General features: G+C 37.2%; 1 protein-coding gene across 2 annotated transcripts; it reads left to right on the plus strand.

The window, feature by feature from the left end:
• On the plus strand, positions 1-26,953 carry Dsc2 (desmocollin 2). Of its 2 annotated transcripts, XM_070029397.1 has the most exons (17): positions 1-425; positions 6,601-6,685; positions 7,550-7,749; positions 8,624-8,743; positions 11,259-11,414; positions 12,906-13,050; positions 15,292-15,458; positions 17,191-17,325; positions 17,573-17,758; positions 18,152-18,408; positions 18,533-18,675; positions 19,256-19,480; positions 21,699-21,935; positions 22,337-22,461; positions 23,712-23,972; positions 24,473-24,518; positions 24,606-24,689. In XM_070029397.1, the coding sequence occupies exons 1-16, from the start codon at positions 357-359 to the stop codon at positions 24,506-24,508; spliced, it is 2,547 nt and encodes an 848-aa protein (XP_069885498.1). In that variant the 5' UTR covers positions 1-356; the 3' UTR covers positions 24,509-24,518; positions 24,606-24,689. The 2 variants fall into 2 exon arrangements, with proteins under 2 accessions (XP_069885498.1, XP_069885497.1); XM_070029396.1 differs by lacking the exon at positions 24,473-24,518 and having other exon boundaries at positions 24,606-26,953.
• Positions 26,954-27,658: the final 705 nt, after the last annotated feature.

Genomic DNA, 27,658 nt, shown 5'->3' on the forward strand with positions numbered 1-27,658 from the left:
ACGGGGCATATAGGTGGCGGCCGCTGGTGAGAAACACCTAGCACAGGTAACAGGGTGGCGACGACCAGAGGGAGTTCCCACTGTTGAGTTCTTAAAAGAAATGAAGACTTAGGAAAGTAGCCAGGAGGGGCTGATCCGAGTCCCTGGACGCGCCTGGAGCCCCACCCTCGGCCGGAGGAAAAGCCCCGTGGGGTGGGACGTAGTCGCTGCGGAGAAACAGAGAAGAAAAAGCACCTCTCCACCAGCTCGCACCCCTGCGCGGGGCACCCAGCCTGCGCCCGGCTCCCTCACCCAGCGAGCCGTCTCCGCCCGGCCTCCTGAGTGCCCGGCCGGCGACCTGTCCCCGAGTCCTCTCCATGGCGGCAGCCGGACCCACAGGCTCCCGGAGCGGATTCCTTTGCGGGCAGCTCCTGCTGACCCTCACGGTGAGAGCTCTCGGGGTTACCGATCACCCAGGACAGGGAACTTGGGGGTGGAGAGGGGAGAAGGGGTAAAATTGGGGTTGAGGGTGAAAGTGGAGTTGGTGGCAGTGGGGGGGGGAGGGCCGACAGGAAGAGGTGCGTGCCCGGGGCGCCGGTCCCGCCGCTCCCGCGGGGCGGGCAGGGTGTCTGGGGACGTGTAATCAGCGCGCGCGGAGAGGGACGGAGGCGGGAGCACGAACGCCCGTCCTAAACCGTGGCCTCCGGGGACGTGCTGGGGTGCGCTGGGTTCGTCGGGGTGCGCCGGGGTGCACCAGAGCCGCTTTACTTAATTCCCACTCTTCCAGCCTCATCCCCGAGCGCACCGCCACCCTGGCCTCAGGGCGGGGCTCAGGCCAACCCTAAGGCAGCCTCTGGGCCTAAGGGAACCCAGGCCACTAACATCTGGGCTAAAAGGGGGCGCGCGCGCGCGTGCGTGCGTGCGTGTGTGTGTGTGTGTGTGTGTGTGTGTGTGTGTGTGTGTGTGTGTGTGTGTGTGTGTGTGTGTGTACTGCTGGAAGATGGCCAGTGTGGGCCCCAGCTGATCCACTGCTCTAAAGACCAAAGGTGGAAGGTGGGCGGCTCCAAGTGACCAATGGGGTGGGCCCCATTGTTCCCTTGAGAACTTCCGTGCCAGAAATGTGGCGAGGAATAAGTCCTCTAGTTTCACGTCTCTGGTCTTTGGAGGTGTATGGACCCCACTCTCTCTCCCTGCTTCAGTTTCTTTCCCGCTTTAAGGAACACTACAGAAAATGATCTCACCCTTGTCCCAATTTGAGGAGTCAAAGAAATGACCTTATTTGGGGCAGAGCAGCCCCAAATCCCAAGCAGGAAAGCCTAGAGCCAGAAGACAGGCAGGGCCGGAGGGGATCCGGGAGGTAGCCATGGGAAGCAGAGGATCAATGGTTTGCTTGTACTTTGCAGGATCTTCAGGAAAAGTAGCGAGGTTCCTTTCAGGAGATGCAGAATGAGGCTGAACTTAAATACCTTTTTCCTCTTGAGTTTCCTGCGTTGAGAGCAAGTGAATCCTAAGGATAACCGCAATGGAGAGACACGTCCTTCTATGCCCAGTTTGCAAAGGGTTCTTAAGTAAAATTGTAAACCAGGCGCCAGTGGCTCACACCTCTATTCCTAGTTACATGAGGTCCCAAGATCGTGGTTTGAATCGAGCCTAGGCAAGCAAGTCCATGGCACCTCTATCTCCAGTTACCCAACCACAAGCCAGAAGTGGAACTGTGCCTCAGATGGTAGAATGCTAGCCTTGAACAAAATAGAAGAGCAGACGGCTGGGAATAAGTGAATAAGCTGAAATGAGTCCCGTTGCTTGGTCTTCTTCAGGTTCTGAAGTTTAATGGATGAGAATGAGTGAGGTAGAGAGGGCCAACTTTGGCAGTACTTCCTGATTCTACTTGGAAGATGAAAGGCCAACTTGTTCTGAGCTCTTGTATACATTGTGTCAAGTCCTGGCAGCTTTAGGTCATTGTGAGAAATGTGTAGCTGCCTGTGTGATTTAGTGAAGTTGAAGGATCTAAGGGGTGGGGCATCCTTTCTCTACCTGTTCTCAGTGTACTCTGGTAATCCTCCTCAGCCACAGATCAGCTTCTCTACACTTCCTAGTATTACACCACCTTCTACATGTCTTAACCACTCCAACCTCCTTCTGCTTAAATGCTTAACACAGCTTCTTTCCAGTCATCAGGGATCAACCCCGACAAATCCAAGGGACATTTTTGTTCTTCATACAGTCTACTATTTTATGTGTGTCCCTACACTCCTTCCTTCTCATCTTTCTGAATAACTCAGAAATGATTCCCTACCACGTTTGTTTTTCCTCCATTCTTCTGTATGAGGTTAAAAAGGTAGGAGACCTGTGCTCTTAATAATTTTTTAGGTGTCCTGTTAACCATAAGATTAACGTTGTACACCAGAAGTCTAGAAGTTTTTCATCCTAACAGAAACTTTATATCTACTAAACACCAATACCCTTTCTCTCACGCCTCAGCCCATGGCAGGTACCTTTCTTTTCTGCTTCTGAATTGGACTATACTCTTCCCTCTTCTCTTATATGCTGATTTCCTTGGGACTCTATTATAGGTTCTGTCCCTTGGGAATGCACATCCCTTTACTGGGCCAACTCATATGCTTTATGGCTTAAAAATAACACTCAGATGCCTAAATTAAGACTGCTATTTCAGATATCACCATTGAACAATAGATCTTTTATAATATGTTATGCGACACAGCATTTATTATCTTTCCAAATATTGTTGTTTTCTTTTATCATCTTCATCCTAGCATGTCCTTGCTTTTCAACTGGGAATCTTCCTTCCTTCCTATTTATCTCCATAAATCCATCATTAAGTCTCAATAAATCTTCGTTCAAAGATACTTTATGGGTGTGTTTATTTGTATCAATCACTTCTGTCTACTTGCTGCTATTGTTTCTATTACTTTGTCTACTTTGCTATATTTAATTTCATAGATGGGCAGGTATCAAATCAGAATGGATACTTGAGATGGCCCAAAGAAATATTAAATGACTATACAATTTTAGTAAGTACTACTTTCCTCTCCATAAAGCATGTATAGTACTAGACAGAGAGCTATTTTACAACAGAAGACATTTAATGCATTAAGATTAATATTATTATTGAAATTATTAAGTAAGAATGACTTTGAGACTATTTCACAAGGCAGAGATTTGCCAGAAGGTAAGATTGGATCCCTACTTCATGTGGAATGCCAATCAAAACTTCTAGCATAGAACATTTAAATGTAAAATATGATACTATGTAGGATATAGAAGAAAACATTACTAATTTCTATTCATTTGAAGTCAAACTAATGATTTTATGACCCTGATTTTTAAGTCAGTTTCTTAAATTTGAGAAAATGTATGATATAAAATCACACACATTTGTACATCTTACATGGCAAAAACACAGAAATAAAAACCCCAACCAAACTGCATAAGCCATGTTAAACAAAAAGCAATAAACTGAAAACATTTGCAGACCATATTTTAGAAGGCTTTTCTAATATGTAACGAATCCTTACAATTTAAGAAGAAAAAGTCTAACATGAAGAAGGGCATGAAAGATTTCTAGAACACTTAAATTGTTCCTTAAAATACAAAAAAGTGATAGCCTCAGTTACAATGAGAAGAGGTGAATTAAAAACTACAGTGAAACATCATTTCACACTTGGTAAACATCCAAAAGTTTGACAGCATGATGTGTAAACAAGAATTCAGATAAATAGAAATTCTCATAAATTGCTGATGCACATAACAGAAGGATTCAAGTCTTCTATTGACTGCATACAGTCATGTCAAATGTACTGCATACAGTCATGTCAAATATAAGAAGAACTTGCCTGCCTCTTTTTTCCCTAACTCATCCATCTAATGCCTATGTATTTGTATAGTGATACTGCATTGTGTTAATTTAGATTTTCTAGAATCATTTAACATTTGCCAATGCTAATATCCATCGACTGCTCCCTTTTATAATGTTCCTGTCTTAAGATAACTTTTTCTATGACATTTGGATCAACTTTTTTTGTTCCAGAAAATATTCTGCTTTTATTGGCATCATAAAATTGTAATCTAATTTAATGATGATTGATGTATCTATGTTGTTGATGTTTTCTTCCTATCTCAGATAATGGTATGTCTAACTACTTTTATGGAGTGCTGGAATGTTTTTAGTTTTTACATGTTTCTTGTTAAATTGACATCCTTGGCATTCAAACATCTTATTGCATTTGAAAATGACTTCTCGCCACATTTTATGTGTGGACATGAAGATTTAAACATCTGTATTTTAGAAGTTATTTCTGCTCCTATAACTGAATTCTTTTATTATTTATGGTACCTCTTTGGTTGGCTTGCTTGGTTTCTTAGGTAAGACCCTGACAAATGCAAACAGATTTTTATTTTTAGCTCTTCATTTGCAATTCATATGCTCTTGCCTAATGAGTCTTTAGTGTAATATGGACAACATTTAGCAACCTGTTTGTTGCCAGTATTTCTTGTGATTTCACATTGGTGTTGTGATTATAATATATGAAAATCATATTGCAGAAATACTTGTGAACTCCTACTTTTTGAGAAAATAAGTATAGTTATTGAACTTGGCCAACTGCCTTTCAGCATCTTCAGTAGAGATGACATCCACACATAAGTCATGGCTTGATGTTCTGAGAACAAAGAAGTGATAGAATTTTGGATCACAAGTTCATATAAAGGACAGATTACTTGAGGGTCCTGGGTTATTAAGAAGAACTTCTCTTAAATCATAGGTGGGCCCTGTGCTTTTTCTTTTTCTTTTTCTTTCCTTTGTTTTTTGAGACAACACATCAGAAGTTTATTTCTGGGTTCCACTTTCTGCCCTTCCAATATTACCTGTATTTTTGTCAAACAACCTATTAGTATTATTATTATTTTGAAAGCTTTTTGGTGCTCTAGGAATTTAAAAGTGTTGTATCCTTTATTAGTTTTGGCATGGGAATTTCTGAATTACTTCACTGGCTTTCATTGGGAATGAAAATTGCTTTGTCTTGTTCTATTCTCCGCACTGCTCCAACTTACCATGTTCAAATACAAAGCAGTTATGTAACTTATTTGCTTGAAACAAGCCTTTGGTTTCTGTTAGTTTAGTTTTCCATTGCTGCGACAAATACTTAAGAGAAACAGGGTAAAAGAAGGAAGAATTATTTTGGCGCAGGGTTTCCAAATTGGCTTAGGGTTTCCAAGGTTTTGGTCCATGGCCAGCTGGCTCCTTTGCTTTTAGATCTGTGGCAAGACAGAAATATCAGGGAGAAAAAAAAAAATGTTGCTGAGGATAACTGCTTACCGCATGGCAGCCAGGAAACAAAGTGTCGGAAAGGGGCCTGGATAAGACAATACCCTTTAAAAACATTATTCCCTTAAACCAGGCCTTGCCTCCTTTATCTTACTACCACACCAAATAATGCAGTCATGCCAAGAGTTTGTAAGACATTCAGACTTGTTGATTAGGCCAAATGATTGGATCCACAAGCCCAGGACTAAGCCTTTCATACTTGAGTCTTCTGTTTTCATATGCAAACCATGCTGGTTTTCTTTTATCTCTAGGAAAAAGGATCCGTACAGTTTGTTATTACCATTCAAAATCTGGCTACAGCAGCACTTCTAAATCTACCTTAAATTTTTTTCCTCCTTGTGGAAGATGAATTCTATAGTCATTCTAGGTTTCTTTTTCATGGCCAAGGTCAACTCTAGGCCTTCCCATAAGATGGTCCTATTTGGAATTTAAGCACTTTCTTACCACAGTTGACTTCTCACATTATAGCTAACTTACCACTACTTTTAGACAAAGTGGGCTCCCTGTCATGGATTCTTCCCACTTTACTGAAATTTTAAATATGTCTTGATTTTGGATCAAATATTTTATGCAGACCATGTTTACCAATCAGTAAATATTGTGTTAACCTGGCCATTTCACACCTTCTCTATTATTATTTTAGTCTGAATCACCATCCTCCCTCTCTTGGATTCCTGTTTTGGCCTCCAATTAGTCTGCTGGCTTTCATTCATGCTCTTCATAGTCTATTCTACTGTACTCATCAGATATCCAGCATAACGACTCAGTGTAGATACCAGATGATGCCACCATGCAGCCTCTCAGCCAACCAATGCTTCTCCATACAAGCAGAACAGAATTTGCATTTCTTACCATGACCTGTCAGACACTACTTGATATGTCCCTGACTGACCTTTTGTGTTATCTCCTATCATTCTTCCCTCTCTATCCTTTATTATAATTCTTTTGCTGTTTCTCTAAAGGTGCTGGGTCATCTACTTTTATAGCTTTCATCTGGTTTTTGCCTTATCTGGCAAAGGTTTCCTCAGTGAGGAAGTTGGTCTGTTTCCTCATTTCATTTAGACACTGGACTGCCCTTTGTCAACTCTTTTTCTGCTTTATTTTTTCCATTCTTGTCATTGCCTCTGCTATGGAATTATGTGACACTGCCCATTTATTTTTTGTCTTATTATATGACGTTTTTAAAAGCCAGATGTTTTTAAAGTATGACATTGATAAGATCTTTTTTTATTCCTCACCATTTACCTTGACAACACTGATAAAGTTTTCTTTTTTAGGTCTTCACATTTACCTGTGATGCCTGCAAACAAGTTATACTGCATGTTCCCTCTCAACTAGATGCTGAGAAATTTATTGGAAGAGGTAAAGAAAATGCCTATTAAAATATTGGTAAATCATAAATGGGGATGTTCTGTTAAAAGTTAGTACATTCCTAGAACAATAACTGAATTGAATGAATAATTAAACTAATGCACCACATTTTTATTTGTAATACATTAGAGTGTCATTCCAATGAAATCTTCTTCATTAAAAAACATGCTTATATGAAGTAGATAAACAGGTTTAGTTTGAGTAATAGAATAATTTTTAATGTTTGCCTTAAATGAAAGATATGGCTATATGCTAAGTAAGCCTCTAAGAAATTCATAAATAGTACTGACACTATTTCTTGAGTTTAGAGGTATTGTCTTTGAATTTTCATTAAAGAATATTTGTACATCTTATTGCATTTTACTTTCATATAATTTTTATCAATTATTATTATTTTTTACATAACTCAAGTGTATAAAGAAAGATCAAGCCAATGACAACACAGAATATTAAGAGTATTTCACAGCAGGTATGAAGAGCTCAGTAATATGTAATAACTATTGACAGCTATATTCTGGTTCTTGTATTTTACATGTTCTTATGTGTTACTCTGTAGCTGGTTTTAGTCAATAAGGAAAAACATTTTTTCATGTTTGTTTAAATAAACATTGGAATTAACACACCTTAATTTCAAGACAAGTGTCTTTTCTATGAGAGGATATAAAACAAGCATGAGAAGTGGTGCATAGTTTGAGCACAACTTAATCACATCAGTTCATACTTCTTTTAAAACTACTAAGTGTACAAGTAAGAGCCTAATTTGAGTATGTGGCTCTCCTGATATGCATAGATTACTGTTAAAATGTATATTGTTTTGTTTCACCTTGTGAATGACTGTCATGTATTTTTTTATAGTTAATCTGAAGGAGTGTTTTAGATCGGCAAATCTAATTCATTCAAGTGATCCTGATTTCCAAATTTTAGAAGATGGTTCAGTTTATACAACAAATTCAGTTCTTTTGTCCTCGGAAAAGAGAATTTTTACCATCTTACTTTTCAACACAGAGAGCCAAGAAGAGAAGAGAATTTCTGTCCTTTTAGAGAATCAAGCAGAGGTATATAAGACTGTATAAATGAAGTATAGTAATTTCATTTCTCTTGGTTTAACTAACATTACTAGTACGATGTGGAGTCATGATATCGATAGTTTGGTTTGAAAGAAAACGAATCGCGTGAAGCCACTTTACAGTGGAAAGGGTTGTCCAGCACAGGTTATTTATTACAGGTTACTATTCCTTCTCATTTGAGACATAAAAGGAGATAATCTACAGCATGAAAACTGAGATCAAACACAAAGAAAAATTTTGTTCCACACTATGCATGGATTTCCAAAAAGAAGTTTTGAATATTTTTTATCTCTAATAAACTCTAACTCTTGCAACTTAACATAACTTGTTAGTGTTAGGAAATAGATGACTAATTTTGCAGGAACTTTAGACCATATATGCACCATTGTGATACTCAGGATCAAAATGGGCTCCATTCAGCCACTGGCCTTTTCTTGTTGCAGTAGTCTGAGAGTTGTCCCATGTTGATCTCTCTGTTGGTCCCCTGGTTCTTCTCACTTGCTGGTGGGGGGGAGGTGCTCGTGGTAAATGTAAAGGGTGCATGCGCACTTCCTTCATCTCTATACTCCCATATTTTTGCATAGCAAAGTGGCAACATTAATTTTTTCCGTAGGCTTCCAATTCCATCTCTTTTTCCTCCATAAACCTACCAAATTATTTCCTCATGAGGAGAATTGTCAGGATTACAGTTAGTATGGATCTTTCTTTTTTTCAATGGTGATATTCCATGTGGTTTTCAACCATTACCATAGTTTTACCCCTCCTCTGCTAATCCTCTTGAGAAAAAGAATGATGTATCCAAGTTTTGTAGAGAATGAAATAGTCATTGATTTCATTTTTTTTCTCTCTCATTTAAATCAAGGTGGTAAAGGAAAGGTTTTCTAAGGAAAAAGTACTAAATCGTGCCAAGAGAAGATGGGCCCCCATTCCTTGTTCAATGCTAGAGAATTCCTTGGGTCCTTTCCCACTTTTCCTTCAACAGGTAAAGTTGCCTTTTTTTTTCTGCTACGCAAGTCCATTATTTAAAAGATTTGTGACATTGAATTTGCAGTTAAATTCAAATAGCCATGTAATGACTGGGCTTATTAGACATACATCAAGTTCCTGGGTTCAATGCCTAGCATCACAAAAAAGTAGGCAAAAAGTTCTATATGAGTGGATATGTATATCAGATTTTTTGTATGAGGGTAAATCTGTTTTCTAATATGTACTTTTTGCAGCTTTTGTCATGAAAAGGCTATCAATAAAATGGCTAAACCTATTTAGCTCTCTGAAGCATACTTTCTGTTCCTGTCTCTGTCTTTGTCTCTGTTCCTCTCTACTTTTGTGACACCAGTACTGAGGCTTGAACTCTTTGATTTTTCAGCACTAGGCCGATAGTCTGCAACTTGAACCACATCTCCACTGCTTTTTTTTTTTTTTTCTTTTAAATGCTGGTCCTGGGGCTTAAACTCAGGGCTTAGACACTGTTCTTGAGAATTTTTAGCTGAAGACGAGCCATGCCTCCACTTCGACCTTTTTTGGTGGTTAATTAGAGACAAGTGTCACATAGAATTTCCTCCCCAGGGCTGGCTTTGAACCACAGTGCTCAGATCTTAGCCTCCAAGGTAGCTAGGATTATAAGTATGACCCACCAGTGTCAGGCTCACTTCTGATTTTTTTTTTAATGTTTAACTGGGATAAAAATCTAATGACTTTCCTGCTTGGACTGACTGAGAACTTCAATCCTCTGATCTCAGCCTGTCAAGATGGCAGGTATCAGTCACACGCACCCAGCTTACATGTTTCTTTTTTTTTGGGGAAGGAGGGTCCAGTCGTGGGACCTGAACTCTGAGCCTGGGTGCTGTCCCTCAGCACTTCAGCTCAAGGCTAGTGCTCTACCACTTGAGCCACAGCACCACTTCTGGCTTTTTTCTTTTTGCTTATGTGGTGCTGAGGAATCGAACCCAGGGCATCAGGCATGCAAGGCAAGGGCTCTACCACTGAGCCACCTTCCCAGCCCCTACATGTTTCTTCAATGAATTAAAAAAAGTGAATAAATAAACAAGGGTATTTCTTAGGAAATTCTAAAATACCTTCAATTGCTGTGAAGGAGGATATATATGGTTTTCTATTGCTTATAACTAGTTCGAGTCCTTAACACTGGATCCACATCTTCTGTTTCTCTTTTGAATTTATTGGGGGACTTCCTGAAAATCTGGCCTTCTTCTACTACTAGAAGGCAATATAAATCAGTTTCAGAACTGAGTTTCTTAATATTCACTTTGTGTAATGATGAGAGGGAACATTCCTTTATACTCTACTAACACTTTTAATAAGGCTGAGAGGAAAGCTGTTTAACGTTGAGAAAGAAACTGTTAGGAAATAATCGTGTTAGTCATCCTGCTATAATGATAGTCAAGCTCTTACTGAGAGGGTGAAAACAGTCTGGAAATAAGTTGTTTTCTGAATCCAGGACCAAAATGTCACCCTTACAAGCTATTATTTCATTTTGGGGGAGGGGGTCTGGTCGTGGGGCCTGAACTCTGGGCCTCAGCTCTTCAGCTCAAGGCTAGTGCTCTACCACTTGAGCCACAGTACCACTTCCGGCTTTTTCTGCTTATGTGGTGCTGAGGAATCAAACCCAGGGCCTCATGCATGAAAGGCAAGCACTCTACCACTAAGCCACCTTCCCAGCCCAATTATTAATTCAATTTTTTATTCTATTCCTCCTTCCGCACTCAACTCTGATAAGGAAGATACAGACAGATGATAAAACTTCATTGAGAAATTTATTTTCCAACTTTTTTTTTTTCTGTTGCTGGTACAAAGGTATGAATTCAGGGCCTTACTTGTTTGGTAGTGCTCTACCTCTTAAGCCATGATTCTAGCCTGTTTTTGCTGTTCATTTTGAAGGCAGAATCGCTCAGATATTTCCTCTTGGTTTCCAAATTTCAGTCTTCTAGAATCCAGTCTCTTGAATAACTAAGATTACAGATGTAAGCTGCCTGATTTTTTAAATTTTATATTATTTTTTATTTTTTGGAAGTGAGATAGGATCTCACTGTGTTGCTCAACTGGCCTTGAATTTGAGATCCTCCTGCGCTTGCCTCTTAAATTATTGGGATTACAGGTATGAGCCATCACATGTGGTTAAACTCAGTTTCTTAATGTTTTCTCATACACTATAAATCCTCTATGGGTTTTCTTTAATGACAATAGGATATTTTGTGATTATTTTTTTTTTTTTTAGTACCAGAAAAAAGGTTTTGAACTTTGGTTCACATAGATAGCATTCAGTTTTAAAAAATATTTCTTAGTCTGAAAGTCTAAGATGTAAGTACATTTTTAGTCCATGTTTTACTCTTGAAATTTGTCTATTCTGAGGTCTCCTCATTTATTGATTTTTTGTTGATATGTAATACTAAAGAGGAAACTTACTACAGTAAAAATGGACATGTGATTGCATGAATATATGAAACAAACTTTGTCTTATGTTTATAATACCTGTTCTCCAGGTTCAGTCTGACACAGCACAAAACTACACTATCTACTATTCCATAAGAGGACCTGGAGTAGACAAAGAGCCCCTAAATTTATTTTATGTGGAAAGAGATACTGGCAATCTGTATTGTACTGGCCCAGTTGATCGTGAGCAGTATGAATCTTTTGAGGTAATGTCTAAAGTGTGTGCATTAAACTTGGCCATTTGGTCTCTCATCAATTGACTTGCATTTTCTATTTTCTGAAACGGTTATTGATGTGCTGGCATAATAATAAATTGAAACAAAAATAACTTAAGTAGAATAAGTAAAATTAGATTCTGGTGCTACTGGTTTACTATTTATTTGGATTTTTTTTTTTTTCTTTTTGGGTCCTGTCGTGGGTGCCTGAACTCTGGGCCTGGGCGCTGTCCCTCAGCTCTTCAGCTTAAGGCTTGCGCTCTACCACTTGAGCCACAGCGCCACTTCCGGCTTTTTTCTTTTTTCTTATGTGGTGCTGAGGAATTGAACCCAGGGCCTCAGGCATGCAAGGCAAGAGCTCTACCACTGAGCCACCTTCCCAGCCCTATTTGGATTTTCTTTTTAAAAGAAAAAATCAGCACCATTTTAAGAGTTGTTATCCAGTTTTGTAGAAAAGATTTGTGAAGTTCTGTGTAAGTTTAGATACCAAAGAGGGTAAAGCGGCTCAAAGTTTCATGAATACCTTTTCACTGTAGAAAAGTAACTTTAAGTGAGCAGTTAAGGAATGTAGGCAGTATTTAATCGGGTTTAAGTCTTTTAAGTATCTGGTTCATGGTTTGATGTTTCAACAGGACCTGATTATCTTGCTTAACTCAATTTTACTTATTTTCCATCAAATTTGGGTGCATGAATCACTGCTTAGGAGGCCAAATTAATTAAAGTAATAGATATGCAAGCTTTGAATTACATATTTAGGTTTAGAATTTGTACATAAGATGTTAAGAATGTTAAGTCTACTGTTTTTAAATAGTAATTAGGAGAAATATTTGAATGGAAATTCATGTTGTAAAACTAGAAGTCATAGGTTATACAACTTATTATCATGTTTATTATATAATTTACAACCATTGTTAAGTTCTATTTCTGCTTTTTAACTTAAAAACTGAAAAGGAAGAGACATCTAAGTATAATCATCTATGTATAACTACTGACATAACTTAAAATCCTATCTACTAGAAAATAAGATAATATCCCTACATAGAAAGATCCAGAAAGTTTTAGTGTAAGTCCATGCTACCTGAATCTCTCAAACACAATACACAATCTGCAAGACTATTCTGGGAAAAATAACAAAGAAACTTCATGAACAAGGCACCGCAATGACAAGGAAATGCAAATTATCTATGCTGTTATATTAGATAACTTCAAACATAACACTGTGCTGCACCATGAAATGCTAGCTAACTTTTGGCATCAAAAATACTAATAAAATAAGACAAATGGAAAGATGAACACAGCAATTCTGAGCATCTTTGAGCCAGATTTTATTTTAAAGGGTTGTTTTTTTGGTGGCAGGGGAGGGGGAGTCTACAGGAGTAGGGAACTAGCACAGAGATAGAGCACATGTGTAACATATATGAATCATTCTCTTCCTTCTCCAATACCACAGATGAAAGAGATTATTTTTTGCTCTCTTCACAGATAACTGCCTTTGCTACCACTCCAGACGGCTACACACCAGAGTACCCACTGCCTCTCGTGATCAAAGTAGAGGATGAAAATGATAACTACCCAATTTTTACTGAATCAACATATGTTTTCACGGTTTTTGAAAACTGCCCAGTTGGTGAGCATCTACTCTAGTGATATAATTTAAATGTGTTTCCATGTTGGCCACTGGGAAGTAGTATTAATAATGTGGGGGAAAGAACATGGAGGGGCATTTCACCGTGTGATTCTCTATCTATGTGTTCACCCTTGGGGAATTTTCCTAGTTGGGACAAACTTCTATCTCCTCCTCTATAAAACGGTTTCTCTACATGCCAGATTATTATGAAGACTATAAGTATCATAAGGAATACTAAGCATAGTACTTCAAAAATAGGAGTTAAACATTGTTTCTTGATTTATTTCTTTGGAAATAAAATGCCTATCAAATTTAAGTTTTCAGACAATTTTTTTTCTGTCATAGTGAGGTTTAGGTACAAGATGTTTGCTCTTTCCCTTGGCCTATTTTGAATGCTATCACTTTATGAATGTTAATACTATTTTCCCTTGCCAAATATAGCAGCTTTTATCTAGAATGAATGATACATATTAAAATTTCTAGCAGCTGTAGGATGAATTTTTCTAAAACAGCCATAATGTGATAACTAAAAAATACATTGTATAGCCTGATTTTCTAAATTCATTTTCTTGTCTAAGACTGGATGACAGGTGTCATATGTGTGCAGTTTCTGTTAAGAAATATTTGGAGTTAGCCCTATGAAGACTAGATTTTTTTCCTGTCAAGAGTTCAGGGAAGCTGAGTTTAAAATTACATAATTTATTTGACTAATCTTTTATTTCCTTTTAAAATTGCAATGATTAAATGAGAAGCCATTGTATGAAAAACTTCAGTAATATTTAAGAATGAACTATAAGCTATTTGCTATACTTATTAAGTATAATGAATATTGCTCAATAAGGGTTTATCTGTTCATGTGTGCTTTCTCTTCTGTAAGGAAACCTTCTGAATGCCCATTTGTTAATCTGCAAGAAATAAAACTTAAGAAACAATAAAAAAAATAAGAGTTAATAAGAGTTGCTTTGCAGTGGGGTGTTGATGGCTCATAACTGTAATCCTATGTACTCAGAAGGGTGAGATCTGAGGATCATGGTTTGAAGCCAGCCTGGACAGGAAAGTCCATGCATCTCTGATCTGTAATTAACCAGCAATAAACCAGAAGTAGAAGTTGGGGCCCAAGTGGTAGGTCATAAACCTGGAGTAAAACTGCTCAGGAACAGTGCCCATCCCTAAGCTGAAACCTCAGTATGAACTCTCTCTCTCTCTCTCTCTCTCTCTCTCTCTCTCTCTCTCTCTCTCTCTCTCTCTCTCTCTCTCTCTCTCTCTCTCTCTCACATACACACACAAATGCACACACACACACACACATGCACACACAGTAGTTACTTTGCTTTCTTTGGGAGGTAAAGTGAGTGCTTTTAAGAGAACATATTGCAAAAGAAGTAGTCTTTCAGCAGTTGGATAGTCTTGAAACTAAGTGCTGATGATGTGTGTAATAATTGAATGAGTGCCAATATTCTCATCATAATTGTAATAGTCATTGTGAACAATACAAATTTTTTTCCTAATCTTGTAAAAATGGCTCATTTTAGCTGGACATCAAAATGCAGTTTTGGGGATTTTCTCTTCCTAATTCAACCAATAATTATCAGAGAAAATTTACTCATATAGTTAATCTAAATGAACACTTGCAAATAGACAAAGGCCAAAAATAATTCAAATGTGTGTGTGTGTGTGTGTGTGTGTGTGTGTGTGTGTGTGTGTGTGTGTGTATGCATGTGTAGGCATGTACATACAATTGAACTCAGGGCCTCATGCTCTGTCTTAGTTTTGTTTTTCTTAAGACTGGTGCGCTGCCATTTGAGCCACACTTCCATTTCTTACTTTTTCCTGGGTAGTTAGAGTTACGAGTCTCTTGGATTTGTTTGTATGAGCTAGCTTTGCATAGAATCCTCAGACCTCAGCCTCCTGAGAAACTGGGATTACATATAGGTATGAGACACCAGCTCCCAGTACTGAATTTCTTAGCTTAGAAATGTATAGAGGTATTTAATATTAATATTTATAGGATCGTAGAGCAAAATTGGATATGATCACCAAATTCCAAAGGGTAAACATACTTAAAAGGCCATGATACTTTGTGTAGAGGTTTGAAATGTACACCATCTCTGATCCTGGGAAATAATAAAGTAGTCCAGAACTTTCTGAGGTGAGCAAAGAGTCCAAAAAAGAAAAGCAAAAAGTCTAAAAGCTTGGATATGTGAACATCTTGGAAATTAACTAGACATTTTTCACATGTAGGCTCTTCTGTGGGGCAGGTGTGTGCAACTGATAAAGATGAGCCTGACACTATGCACACACGCCTAAGGTACACCATCCTTGAGCAGATACCACCCTCCCCCACTCTGTTCACCATGCATCCGACTACAGGAGTTATCACTACAACGTCATCTCAACTCGACAGAGAGGTAACATAAATGCCAACACATCAACCTTGTTTATGACTGGGTTAGTTAAGAGTCCAACTTAATTAGCCCTAATCTGAATATCTGAAATCTGAAATTCTCCTAGATCTCACTTTCTGTGTGTAGGTGTGACGTAAGAAGTAGATCTATTCAGATCAGGTATGAAACAGTCAAAGCACAGAGATAATGAAAATGTTGCATAAAATAATTAAGAAAAAAGCACATATGGGATAAGTGGATGTGTGTTTGGAATAAGGCCTATCACCAAAGTATCTCATTGTGTATAGGCTAAAATTTCATTATCAGAAAAAGTCTCAGATTCAAAACACTATCATCCATTAGCATTAAAGAAAAGAGACCTTAAGTTTGCACCTGGATATTTCTGTGTGTCATCTGCAGAACTGCTTTTGAAAAATATGATGCATATAAGAAAATTAGGAAAATTCTAATCTCAAATATATTAAGTGAAATCATTTTTTAAGAAAACATTCACATGCTGGTTTTAAACTGGCATTTAGTTTGTTTTGGAGTTTTATAGTTCATGAAATCAAATATTCTCATATGAGCATATTTTGAATAGGAAATATAGGAAATATTAACTGTAAAACTTGAGCCTTTGTGGAAAAGTGCAGATATGTGCTATCCACAGAGAGGACTTCTGTCTGTGTGATTACTCCCTCAACAGCATCATGTCTGCTCTTCTCCTTACACAGATGTAAAAAATAAAAATAAAAACCTGTCTCTCTTTGGTTTCTCATTTTCAATACCTTTAGGTGTTTTGTAGACATATAATAACAAGAACAAAACTTCCTTCCCTTGATTTATCAGCCAATTGATTTTTTGCAATAAATGTCAACTCATTACAAAGAAAATATGCATTACATCCTTTTAAAATAAAACAGCAGGAGATATAAATAAATCTTTACAGGCCATTATATTTCAAGTCTATACAAGTGGTAGATTATGAGGGAGGAGTAAACCAGGAAAACCATGTGTTCAAAAAGCATAGAGAGAGAGTTGAGTGTTTTACCACATGTAAACAAGAACGTAATTTACAGAAAATAGATGGCTTTGTAAAAAAGGATGAACATTCAGGCAGAAGGCTAGAGCTGATTTTCCTATATGATTTTGTCTTAGAAAGAAAGATGAATTAAACGGAATTAATTAAACTGCCTAAGACAGTCTTATTTCTGGATCTGAGAAAAGAAAGAAAATCTCCTCTGTCTCAATCTGGAAGGCATTATTATGTTGTATGGGAAATTCTGAAAGCCACATTCTATTCCCCATCCAAATAAAAATTTACGTACCTCAAACCTATATTTTCATATTTATTTAATGATCTTTCTACAAATCTTAAGTATCTACTTTGTCACAGGAGGATATTTCACCTTACTATCTTACAAGATTGTTGTAGAAATCACAGTTAAATATCCTGGAATATAGGAATGCATTTTTGTAAAGATAAGGATTTTGATTAATTACCAGGAAATTGTAAGGCTAGTTATGACTGTAACTCTTATTCTGTTGAATAATAACAAAATCATTGACAATACAGTCTTTGAATTGGTAGCATTTTATACTGACTGAAAGTTACTAGTGTGAGAAAATTTTTCGTTTAGCACTTGAATGCTATGAAATTTGCTAATTGTTAATTTAAGGAGATTAGCATATAAGTTGATTTCCTTTGTAATGTTGCTGCTTTACCCTGATCATTAGCTTTCTTCTGTGTTTTCAGTTAGTTGAAAAATATCAGTTGAAAATAAAAGTACAAGATATGGACGGTCAGAATTTTGGTTTGAAGACAACTGCAGCTTGTGTCATTAATATTGGAGACGTGAATGACAACTTGCCAACATTTACCCGTACTTCTGTAAGTGTATGGTTCTTATACAAGGAAAATGTATAAACTAGTAGTAATTGTTAAACACATGCATCTCTATCCATGCCTCCTGATTTAAGATAGAGAAGTCACCCTGGGATAAAATCATAACTTGTTGTTACGACTTTAAAGTCATGTGAACATAGTACTTTAGAAGATGGAAGAACCGAGCTTGCTTCACATGCTAGTCTATTTTTGTGAGGGCTAATGAACTTGTTTTTCTTTTCTATTATTTTAGTATATGACATCCGTGGAAGAAAATACAATTGATGTGGAAATCTTACGTGTGTCTGTTGAGGATAAAGATTTAGTTGGTACTCCGAATTGGAGAGCTAATTATACAATCTTAACAGGCAATGAAAATGGAAATTTTAAAATTGTAACAGATCCCAAAACCAATGAAGGAGTTTTGTGTGTTGTTAAGGTAAGAATTTAAGAATTTGTAATTTATAATTTATAATATCATAGAATAACATACTAGGATATAATGGAGAGAAAGATAATTCTGTTAAATGTGGGAAACAAATAGTAATAAAATGTAATGTCAATAAACTTTCGTGTTTTCTTGTCCCTTCCCCTTTAAAAGGCATTTATAAAATTTAAAAAAAAAGGGTTTTTTACTATTCGGATACGATGCTAATTGAGGGATTCTGTTTTCTCCACCACTGTCATACATTTAGGCACCTGTTAAATGTTCCCATGAATACTCTTGATGAATTTCATGCCTATGTCCAAATTTAGCAAGTCATACTGCATTAAAATAATATTGCCAGCTATTAAATGCTTGATCTGCTTTTCATCACACTTGCCTTGGCAGCCATTGAACTACGAAGAAAGACAACAGGTGACTCTGCAAATCGGGGTGGTTAATGAGGCTCCTTACACTAGAGATTCTGGTTCTCGTCTGGCCATGAGCACAGCCACGGTTACTGTGACAGTAGTAAACCAGGATGAGGGGCCTGAGTGCAGACCCCCAACACAAATTGTCCGAATTAAAGAAAACTCACCCCCAGGAACAAGAAGCAATGGCTACAGAGCTTATGACCCAGAGGGAAGAAGTGACCATGGCATAAGGTATTCAAAGTTCTGTGGTTCTTCCTGCAACATGTTCTGGGTTTTAGGAATCTATAGCTTATTTTGATATCTGCTTTGTATTTGGCTTGTACTTTTTAATAGTTTAATTCCTCACTCTTAAAAGGTATAAGAAATTAAGTGATCCCAAAGGGTGGGTCACCATTGATGAAAATTCAGGATCAATCAAAGTTTTCCGAAGCTTGGATAGAGAAGCTGAGACCATCAGAAATGGCATCTATAACATTACAGTTCTCGCACTGGATAAAGGTAAGAAATTTGTTTTCAACACAGCTGTGTACATCTTCTGCTATGTATTTCCTAGTTTTAAACACACACATACATACACACACACATTTGTAGTACTGGGAGCTAAGGCCAAACTCAGGGTTTACATGTGCTAGACAAGTGCTCTAGCCCTGCGCCACTTCTGGCTTTTTCTGCTTATGTGGTGCTGAGGAATCAAACCCAGGGCCTCATGCATTCAAGGCAAGCACTCTACCACTGAGCCACCTTCCCAGCCCCTTTAATTGCTTTTTATATGTACAATAAATTGTCAGCTCTCTAGTCTAGCTTTCATAGATCCTACCCATTCTTTCTAGTGTCAGTGTTCATCTTCCTTCTTCATTTTCTCCAGATCATTGAGATGTATAAAATGCCTTCCCACTTCTTCACATATTTTTGTTTCTTAGAAAATATAATTGAAGCACCATATGTAACTTATAGCTGCTTTTATCTCTGTAATCTATGCCTTCTAAGAACAAATAAGCATATTTTAATTTTATTATGTATAATTTCCTGGTGAAAACTGAATCAATAAAAACACACATTTTGTTTCCCGTTTGTCTAGATGGAAGAAGTTGTACTGGGACCCTGGGAATTGTACTTGAAGACGTGAATGATAATGGCCCATTCATTCCTCAGAAGACAGTGGTGATCTGCAAGCCCACCATGACCTCTGCAGAGATTGTTGCTATTGATCCTGATGAGCCTGAAAATGGCCCACCCTTTGACTTTAGTTTGGAGAGTTCTGACTCCGGAGTACAACGAACTTGGAGATTGGCAAGAATTAATGGTATGTGTTTGTAGTCATGGCTTTTGTTGTGTCACCATCCAGATGTGTAAAACACATATTTTTCCTTGATAAAATAGAGGAATAATTCTCTGTGTAGGATCCACTAGTGAAGAAGGCACATGTTTCTTCTTATGTGAAGGGCAGTAGGCCTCTCTACTCTAGTGTTAGCCTCTCGCTCCCAGAATTCTCTTAGAGGATTCCTGACTTTTTATTCCTGCTCCAATGCTTACAGAGTTACATTCTTAACATAGTAATAACATCCGGGGTCATGAGGGACTTCCCCCCTTGTGTCAGGTTGGTTTCCCAGGAAGTGAATTGAGTCAGCTATCTCAGGCAGAATGTTTATGAAGGAATTTGTTTGGGATGAAGAGTTGTAATAATAGCAGAGGAAGCAAGATTGGATAAAAGGAGAAGTCAGGCTTCAGTATAGTCCAAATGATGGGGTCTCAGATGGCCGCATGGGCATCTTGAATTAAATGGCCATTTAGAGTAATCCACTGTTTAGCTGGGCTAGCATGAGCTCTGCCACTGAGTTATACCCTTAGCCCCCAACTGTTAGTTCTCAAGAGTTTCTGTTGGGTGAACTCTTCTACAAGTCTGGGAAACTCCAAGTTAAGAACCAATCCAACAGAGGCTTTGAAGTTGGATAGGCTTAGTGTCAAATGCTGGTCCCACCAGTTATTAGTTGTGTAACTCTAGGCATGTGATTTATCCTCTTTCAGCATCAGTTAACCCAAGTGTAAAATGGGATTCTTTGAGAAAGTCAATGAGAGGATTAATGAACTAGACCGTGGTCCTCTATGAGTCACAACTTAGACTTTGTTAATCTCATTATTTATGATAAGTTCTTACACAATAGATCTGACAGGTTAACAGTAATTTCTCTTAAAAAATCTTAACTCACTGGTTTCTTTGCTTAAGAATTTAGAGCTTCAAAGACTATACAAAATACTAGAATTCTTCACTAGATAGTTAAGTGAGAAATGGATTATCGTCTGACATGGTCATCTACATTTAAACTTACTTAAGGTTCTCTGCCTGAACCCAGGGCTATACTCTTCTCCTTACTTCTTACTGTTGATCTGAAAACATGTATCAAAATGATTGACCCCAGTACTCTTTGGGAAGAAGAGATGCAATTACAATAAGCTAACTTATGATCTTCTAGTATGTTCTAGTAAGTTCTCAGAAATGAGTCTCTGACAATAAATTACAAGTTTTCATGTTTATTTGCCATAATGTATGAAAACAAGTTAAAGGGAAACACTCAAAATCTCAATCTACTAATCTCTGATGGAACACATTTAAAGGAATATATAGATCAGTTTAATTGAATATTTTAAATGTATAATTAAAAAATCTAATCCTTTAACAAGTCTTATTGCTTATCACAGGGAGGATTTGTTTATGAGCAGATAACATGTGTTATACAAGAACCCAATGATCTTTGTAAGGGATATCATAGCCAAGTAATAGTAGCTCAGATTGAAAAGCTGTGGTTCTAGGCCATCCTATCTCAACAGGAACACCCCCCCCCCCACACACACACACACAAAACTGGATATGGTGTTATACATCTGTCATCCCTGCTCTAGCTGGAAAAAAAATAGGATGGATGAAGTTGATGCTGATCCTGGGGAAAAGTTGAAACCCTATTACAGGCATGAATCAAGCAAGAGAACACCTGCTTAGCAAGCTCAAAACCCTGATTTGAAATCTCGGCACTAGTGAAAAAAAAAGGCTGTGACAATAGAAGAAAAAAAAACACCACCAAAACCAATAACAACAACAACAAAGAATGAGGCAGCGGTGTGGACAAACTTCTGTGTAAACTATGATGTAATGTGTTTACAATGGCTGTGGATATTAACATGGATAGTGTTTTGGCATTTGCACCAACCCATCATCAAGAGTGTCAATAGGGAATAGGAGGTGTGGTTCAAATGGTGGCATTCCAGCTCTGAGCAGTAAAAACTGAATCGGAGCACAAAGTGAATTCAAACCTTGGTTCTAATGTGCTCTGTCTGTCTGTCTGTCTGTCTGTCTGTCTGTCTGTCTGTCTTTCTCTGTCTCTCTCTCTCTCTCTCTCTCTCTCTCACACACACACACATACATCCATCTGTAGGGAAATACAGTAGCTCTTCCATAAGTCATTTTTTTATGCTCACATAAAATTAGTCATCTGTAATGCTGGGTGTCATTTTTTTTTCTCTTTCAGATACAGCAGCACGTCTTTCTTATCAGAATGATCCTCCATTTGGGTCTTATGAAGTTCCAATCCGAGTTTCAGATAGACTAGGCCTGTCTACAGTCACATCTCTGAATGTCATTATATGTGACTGTATTACTCCAAGTGACTGTGCCACTCGCTCAAGGGAAAGATCAGGCAATGGAGACGTAAGACTTGGACCGTGGGCCATCCTTGCAATCCTGTTGGGCATAGCAATGCTATTTTGTAAGTTCTTGCTTGAGTTTAAACAAAAGCCTTTACAGTATCTTCAGAAACCTCTTAGAATCAACATTATTATCTGTAGCTGATTATTTGTGGATTCATAGTTCTATTAAGTACACAGCATGTTTAACCACACAATTTTAGTATATTTATGTATGTGTATATATATATATATATAAATATATCTTTAGTGTCTTCTCACCATACACATAAAATTCCAGGTAGAAAAAGAACATGTGATGCATACATAGTATGTACTTCTTTGATACAATCATATTTACATACTCTACATGGCCATTGTTTATGACCAATTGCTTTATGATTTATCTATATTAATCATTTTAATTCCTAACTTCACCATACTTAATGATAGACTTAAGTATGTGCTTTTCTTCTTCCTACAGGTATTCTATTTACATTAGTTTGTGGGACTTCTGGGACAACCAAACAAGTAAAAGCACTTCCTGATGACCTACCCCAGCAAAACCTGCTTGTATCAAATACTGAAGCTCCAGGAGATGATAAAGTGGTAAGTCTCCTGTCTTTTGAAATAAATACCAATATGTATTGTCCTATAATCTATATCCCCTCCAAAGTAATTTGATCTAAGCAAGTTAACTGGTGTCAGTTAACTTTTCCTAAAATAGCACTCTTCCTACGGAACAGATAAAATGATTTTTATTCCTATGGTGAGATTTGATTTTTCAACTGGGCTACACAGCACTATTTAATAGCCCAAAATCTTTTAACCATGCCATTATTATTACGACTTCAAGTGTTTCATGGTTTTAATGTTAGACCTGATTTTGTGGGGGTTTTTTGTTGTTGTTTTTTTATCATTTAAAATGCTGCTCAGGCTGAACTATACTGAATTTAATTAGAGATCACCAGGATAATTGTTTTAAATTTTTTCCGGCAACAGCAATAACATCACTTCAGACTTTGATCGTCCTGGGAAGAAGTTTAATGGGATCTCTCTGGCTGTGATGTGGGTTAGAAAGGAGCCTGAGGCTGAATATCTGAAGCAGCAATGTGACCGTCTCTCTATTGCTCTGAGTTTTTTTTTTTTTTAGCCTAATGCATGGAAGAGGAGCAAGTAAATTCTCTGTGAGAAGCGTAATTGATGATCAGAGAAAATAGTTTTATAAAACAAAATCATGATGGTTCTCTAGAAAGGGATTTTATAACACTTAAATTATATGACAATGCCCAAACACACCACCTAGAAAACCAGTAGCCAAAGTTTCAACATTCTGCTATTTTTCTTCTGCCTAGTTTATTGTTTACATTTATCTAGAGTGCAAGGATTTGTGATCATAGCTAATTTTTATAGCCGCCTCATTCTTTTAAGGTTGAAGAGAATTACATTAGACACTGAATTAACAAAAAAGCAAAAACTGACCTTAACTTCTGTTGCTGCTCTAGTCAGGCCCAAGGGAATGTATTAAAATAAGATAATCCAGGGGTGAGATGCTGGCAGAATATGAATAAAGTTGGGAATCCAAAGAAAGAAGGAATATACATTGAGCCGTCTGTTTTGCCTTCAGGTACAAACCATTGGCATTTGCAATCTGCTTACTGTGTTAAGACACTGTGTTAACTAATAAGATTAGTAGCCAGGTACTCAAGATTGAGAAGACACCTTTAGCTCCTGCCTGCCCTCAGAGCACTTACCTTTGAGCACACAAACAAATCAAGGCGTTGTCTTCTTCATGGTGTTCTTTTTCATATTTTTTTGTTGGTGTTTATTTCCTCAACGCAAATCATTCCTCATTACAGTACTCTACAAATGGCTTCACTACCCACACAGTGGGCATGTCTGGCCAGGGAATTTGTGGCACATTGGGACCAGGAGTCAAAAATGGAGGGCAAGAGACTATTGAGATGATGCAGGGAGGACATCAGACCTTGGACACCTGCCGGGTGGCGACTGGTCATCACCACACCTTGGATTCCTGCAGAGGAGGACACGTGGAGACAGACAACTGCAGATACAATTACTCGGAGTGGTACAGTTTCACCCAGCCCCGCCTCTGTGAAGTGAGTTTCATTAAGTCTCCTAGAAAGCTCTGTAATATTCCCACTTAGTATTTATTTAGACCTTTATTTTCTATGCATGGTAACTATTTATTAAAAGGCTATTTTGTCTTTGATATAGTTATGTTCAGATTTAAGTGATTATTTACTTGTCTTTGGCTTTATGCTCTTAGTGAAATACAAGGTTATTATCTCAGGGTTTAGTACATCGGATGATATGTTTGTGTTTTTGTTTTTAAACCACAAAAGATGATACAACACCACATCAATGTGTATCATCTCTAGGCCTATCTGGGACAATCTGAGCCTATATCCCATTTGAATATAACTCTATAGATGCTTTTCACTTTCAGCCATCATTTTGAAAGGGGGAAAGCAGTCGTTATTTAACATGAACCCTTGTATACTTGCGACCACATGTGACTTTTAGAAGCGTGCTTAGATGCTGAATTTGTAGTTTGATTTAATGATACACACCAATCATGTGCATTTTTTACATGTAGGAATCCATTAGAGGACACACTCTGATTAAAAATTAAACAAGGAAAGGTAAATCAAAGCAATTACTTTCATGTTGGTAAGTTTTGGTGCTTAAAATAATAATAATAAAATATGTTGTGTTTTTCCCCTTGGCAGAAGGTGCACCTGTGCAACGAAGATGACAATGATAAGCACGCTCAAGACTATGTCCTCACGTATAGCTATGAAGGAAAAGGATCCTTGGCAGGTTCTATAAGTTGCTGCAGTGACCAACAGCAAGAAGATGGGCTTGAATTTTTGAATAATTTGGAGCCCAAGTTTAGTACATTAGCAGAAGCATGTGTAAAGAGATGATCATATTCTATAAATCAACAAAAGTCAGCTGTGTTACCATCTCATCTCCTCTCAATTATAAAATAGGATTTTCAAAAAATAGAAAATATAGCCAGACACTGGTGGCTCATACCTGTAACCTCAGCTACTCAGGAGATCTGCAATCTGTGAGACTCTTATCTCTAATTAGCTGCCCAAAAGCTGGAAATGAAGTTGTGGCTCATGTTTGTAGGGCACTAGCTGTGAGCAAAAAAGCTGAGGAGTGCCCAGGCCTTTAGTTCAAGTTCCAGGACCAGCAAAAAGAAAAGAAAAGAAAAGAAAAGAAAATAGAAGATGTTATATTTGATAGTTTGTTTCCTAAATTTTGTAGAAGCCTCTTTGGCTAAAGGTATATTTATAGAGAAACTCTGTAAAATAAGTACACAAATTTCTATTTTTGCATAAGTCTCAATTACCTGTCTTTCACACAAGTAGATCTATCTACAAATGGAAAATTCAAGGAAATTTGCATTATTGTTTACATTTGGGCAAAGTGAGTACAGCCAATCTATAGTGCAATAAAATTTAGTTAAATGTTCAACCTGTATTTATAGACTACTTGAAGTATAACCTAATTGGAGATGGTAGAGAATATTATCTGCAGGAAACAGATGAGACAATTGCTTGAATGGTGCTCAGACACTTGTTTTCCTAAGCATCCTACAGTGTGTGTACTACATTCTTGCTCTTCTTCAGCTCTTGGAATATGTACTTTCTTCATGGTGCAAAGGGAGATTTCTAACCAGGCGATGCCTGTTAATACAATTCCAACTTGCTGGAAATGCCTTTTAGATTTTATTTTATGGAGAATATTGAACTGAATCTACATTTTCTTTATTCTCTACTTTGTTAGTGAAATTTAACTTTCAAACATGCTTTCGGAATGTAATTTTATTCCTGTAAGATTTTTGGCTTTTAAATGTCAAATGTCTCCTACCTCTTTTCTTTCTTGTTCTCTTATCTTTGTCTTTATCTTTCCCCCCTGGGTTTGATAACCCACATGTTTTTAAAAGTTGATCCTTTTTCTCTTATAGAGTGAATTATTCCTGTTTCATTATATATGAACTTATGTATTCTTGTCTTATTTGAAAACCAATGCAATATTAATTTTATTGTTATAAAAATCTTGGTTATTGTTTCATTATCTTCTCAGCAAAAATCCTTTAATTTTTGTCATTGAAACTATAGAACTACATTATCATTTTATGAGTGTCACTATTTTATGTTAACAAAGAAATGGTATAATTCAAGTCGGTAAGGGTATTATCAACACAAAAGCTCATTTATATCTTCTGTCTTTAATGAAAGTATAATTTGTAAATTCAAATCAGCTTTATAATACAGGGATCTTGAAAGATCTATGAGATAACAATTTTTGTTAAACTTTAGATAAGATTGCTAGTCATATCGCTGTGTTTATAAAATTAAATTTTAGCTTTTTGTGATTATAGTTTTTAGCAAATATATGAATGGGCCAAACTATTTACATTTTAAAACAATAAGAACAATTAAATTCGATGACCAACCAAATTCCAGGCCAGATTTAGTGGCTTGCTTAGTTGATGAATTCTCATGTGTGCTAACTATTCAGACATTTGGAATACATATCTCATATTTATAATGTGCCTATCTGGACTTTGTAGGGTTGGCTAATAGTAATTATTTTTCAGAAGTAATATTGGTTCAATAACCAACTATTTTTCAATAGCTTCATTATTCCTTATTCAAAAATACAATGCCAAAGAATTATTTTTATTATAATTCATTGTCAAAATTTTTGTATATTATTAATATGGTGAAATAAATGGGGCAGATATTTAAAAAATTAGTGTGTTTGCCAGTTGTTGGGTTTGATACAATTTTTAGGGTTATGCTTTTCTGATATAGAAAGCTGAGTCTTTTTTAAAGACTATTTCTAGAATTTGCTGTTTTCTTTTGGGGATATCTTTGGTATAGTGTTACAACCACATTTGTATAATGTTACTGTTTTAAAGTTCAATGATGTGGTATTGGTTAATGTATTTATTTTCTCTGTATCTGTTTTTTTCATCTGAAAATGGAAGATACTACTAGAAGTCGTTCCCTGGTGGTTGTATGACACAAATAAAATTTGCTTTTAAGTGTGCATGTCAGACAGTGTTCTGCCTTAATGGGCACTTCTCATAATAATAAATGAATTTTAATAAGCCACATATATAACCCACTTTGTATTAACAAAATGCCAATCAAGAAAATATACTAATGAACTCCATAAATTTTATAAGTTGTCAATTGAGACCATGTTTCTTCATAGTGATCACCTGATGATGGGATTATGTATGTATACAATTGTGCAGAACATATTGTGGTACTGCTGATGCATCTGCATAGAATTACTTAGTTTGTATTACTCGGAAACTCCCTGGTTCAAAAGATGGAACCAGAAGATCTGCCAGCAAGCTTTTCCTTACTGCTCTGCTAGCTGTCCTAATGGACATCAGCAATGCTTTCTGGGATTTGGAGGCTCTTTATTAGTCACTATAGTAATCTTAAGTGTAAAGACGTTTTCCAAGTAAGATTCCCAGAGGGAAGTCCCAGTTCCACCCTTCCTAGGGATGGGTTTTGAAGTCTATTTGGAAGGATTTTTGTCAGAATGAATAGAAGTTAATTCACTGTGAGACCACACAGAGTTGCACTCAGTGTACCTTAGCTACTGCAACTGTCAACATGAGGTGATTGTTGGAAATAATGGTAGATTCTGTTTCAGATGGTATTACAGTTGCTGTATTGCTATGTGCCCGAATCGTCATTTATTTGAGATGGGCTTTGGCAACTTTCAGGGCTCAGAACAGTGTCTA

This window comes from Dipodomys merriami, unplaced genomic scaffold (assembly GCF_024711535.1).
Source record: "Dipodomys merriami isolate MVZ:Mamm:240054 unplaced genomic scaffold, mDipMer1.0.p SCAF_2, whole genome shotgun sequence".
Lineage (NCBI taxonomy): Eukaryota > Metazoa > Chordata > Mammalia > Rodentia > Heteromyidae > Dipodomys > Dipodomys merriami.

Bases quoted from the DNA above. Each gene is read 5' to 3' on its own strand.
- Dsc2 (XM_070029396.1), top strand. From the start codon at position 357: ATGGCGGCAGCCGGACCCACAGGCTCCCGGAGCGGATTCCTTTGCGGG. The intron at 6,686-7,549 runs GTAAAGAAAATG...ATTTTTTTATAG, and splicing joins TGAGAAATTTATTGGAAGAG to TTAATCTGAAGGAGTGTTTT. The intron at 23,973-24,605 runs GTGAGTTTCATT...TCCCCTTGGCAG, and splicing joins CCCAGCCCCGCCTCTGTGAA to AAGGTGCACCTGTGCAACGA.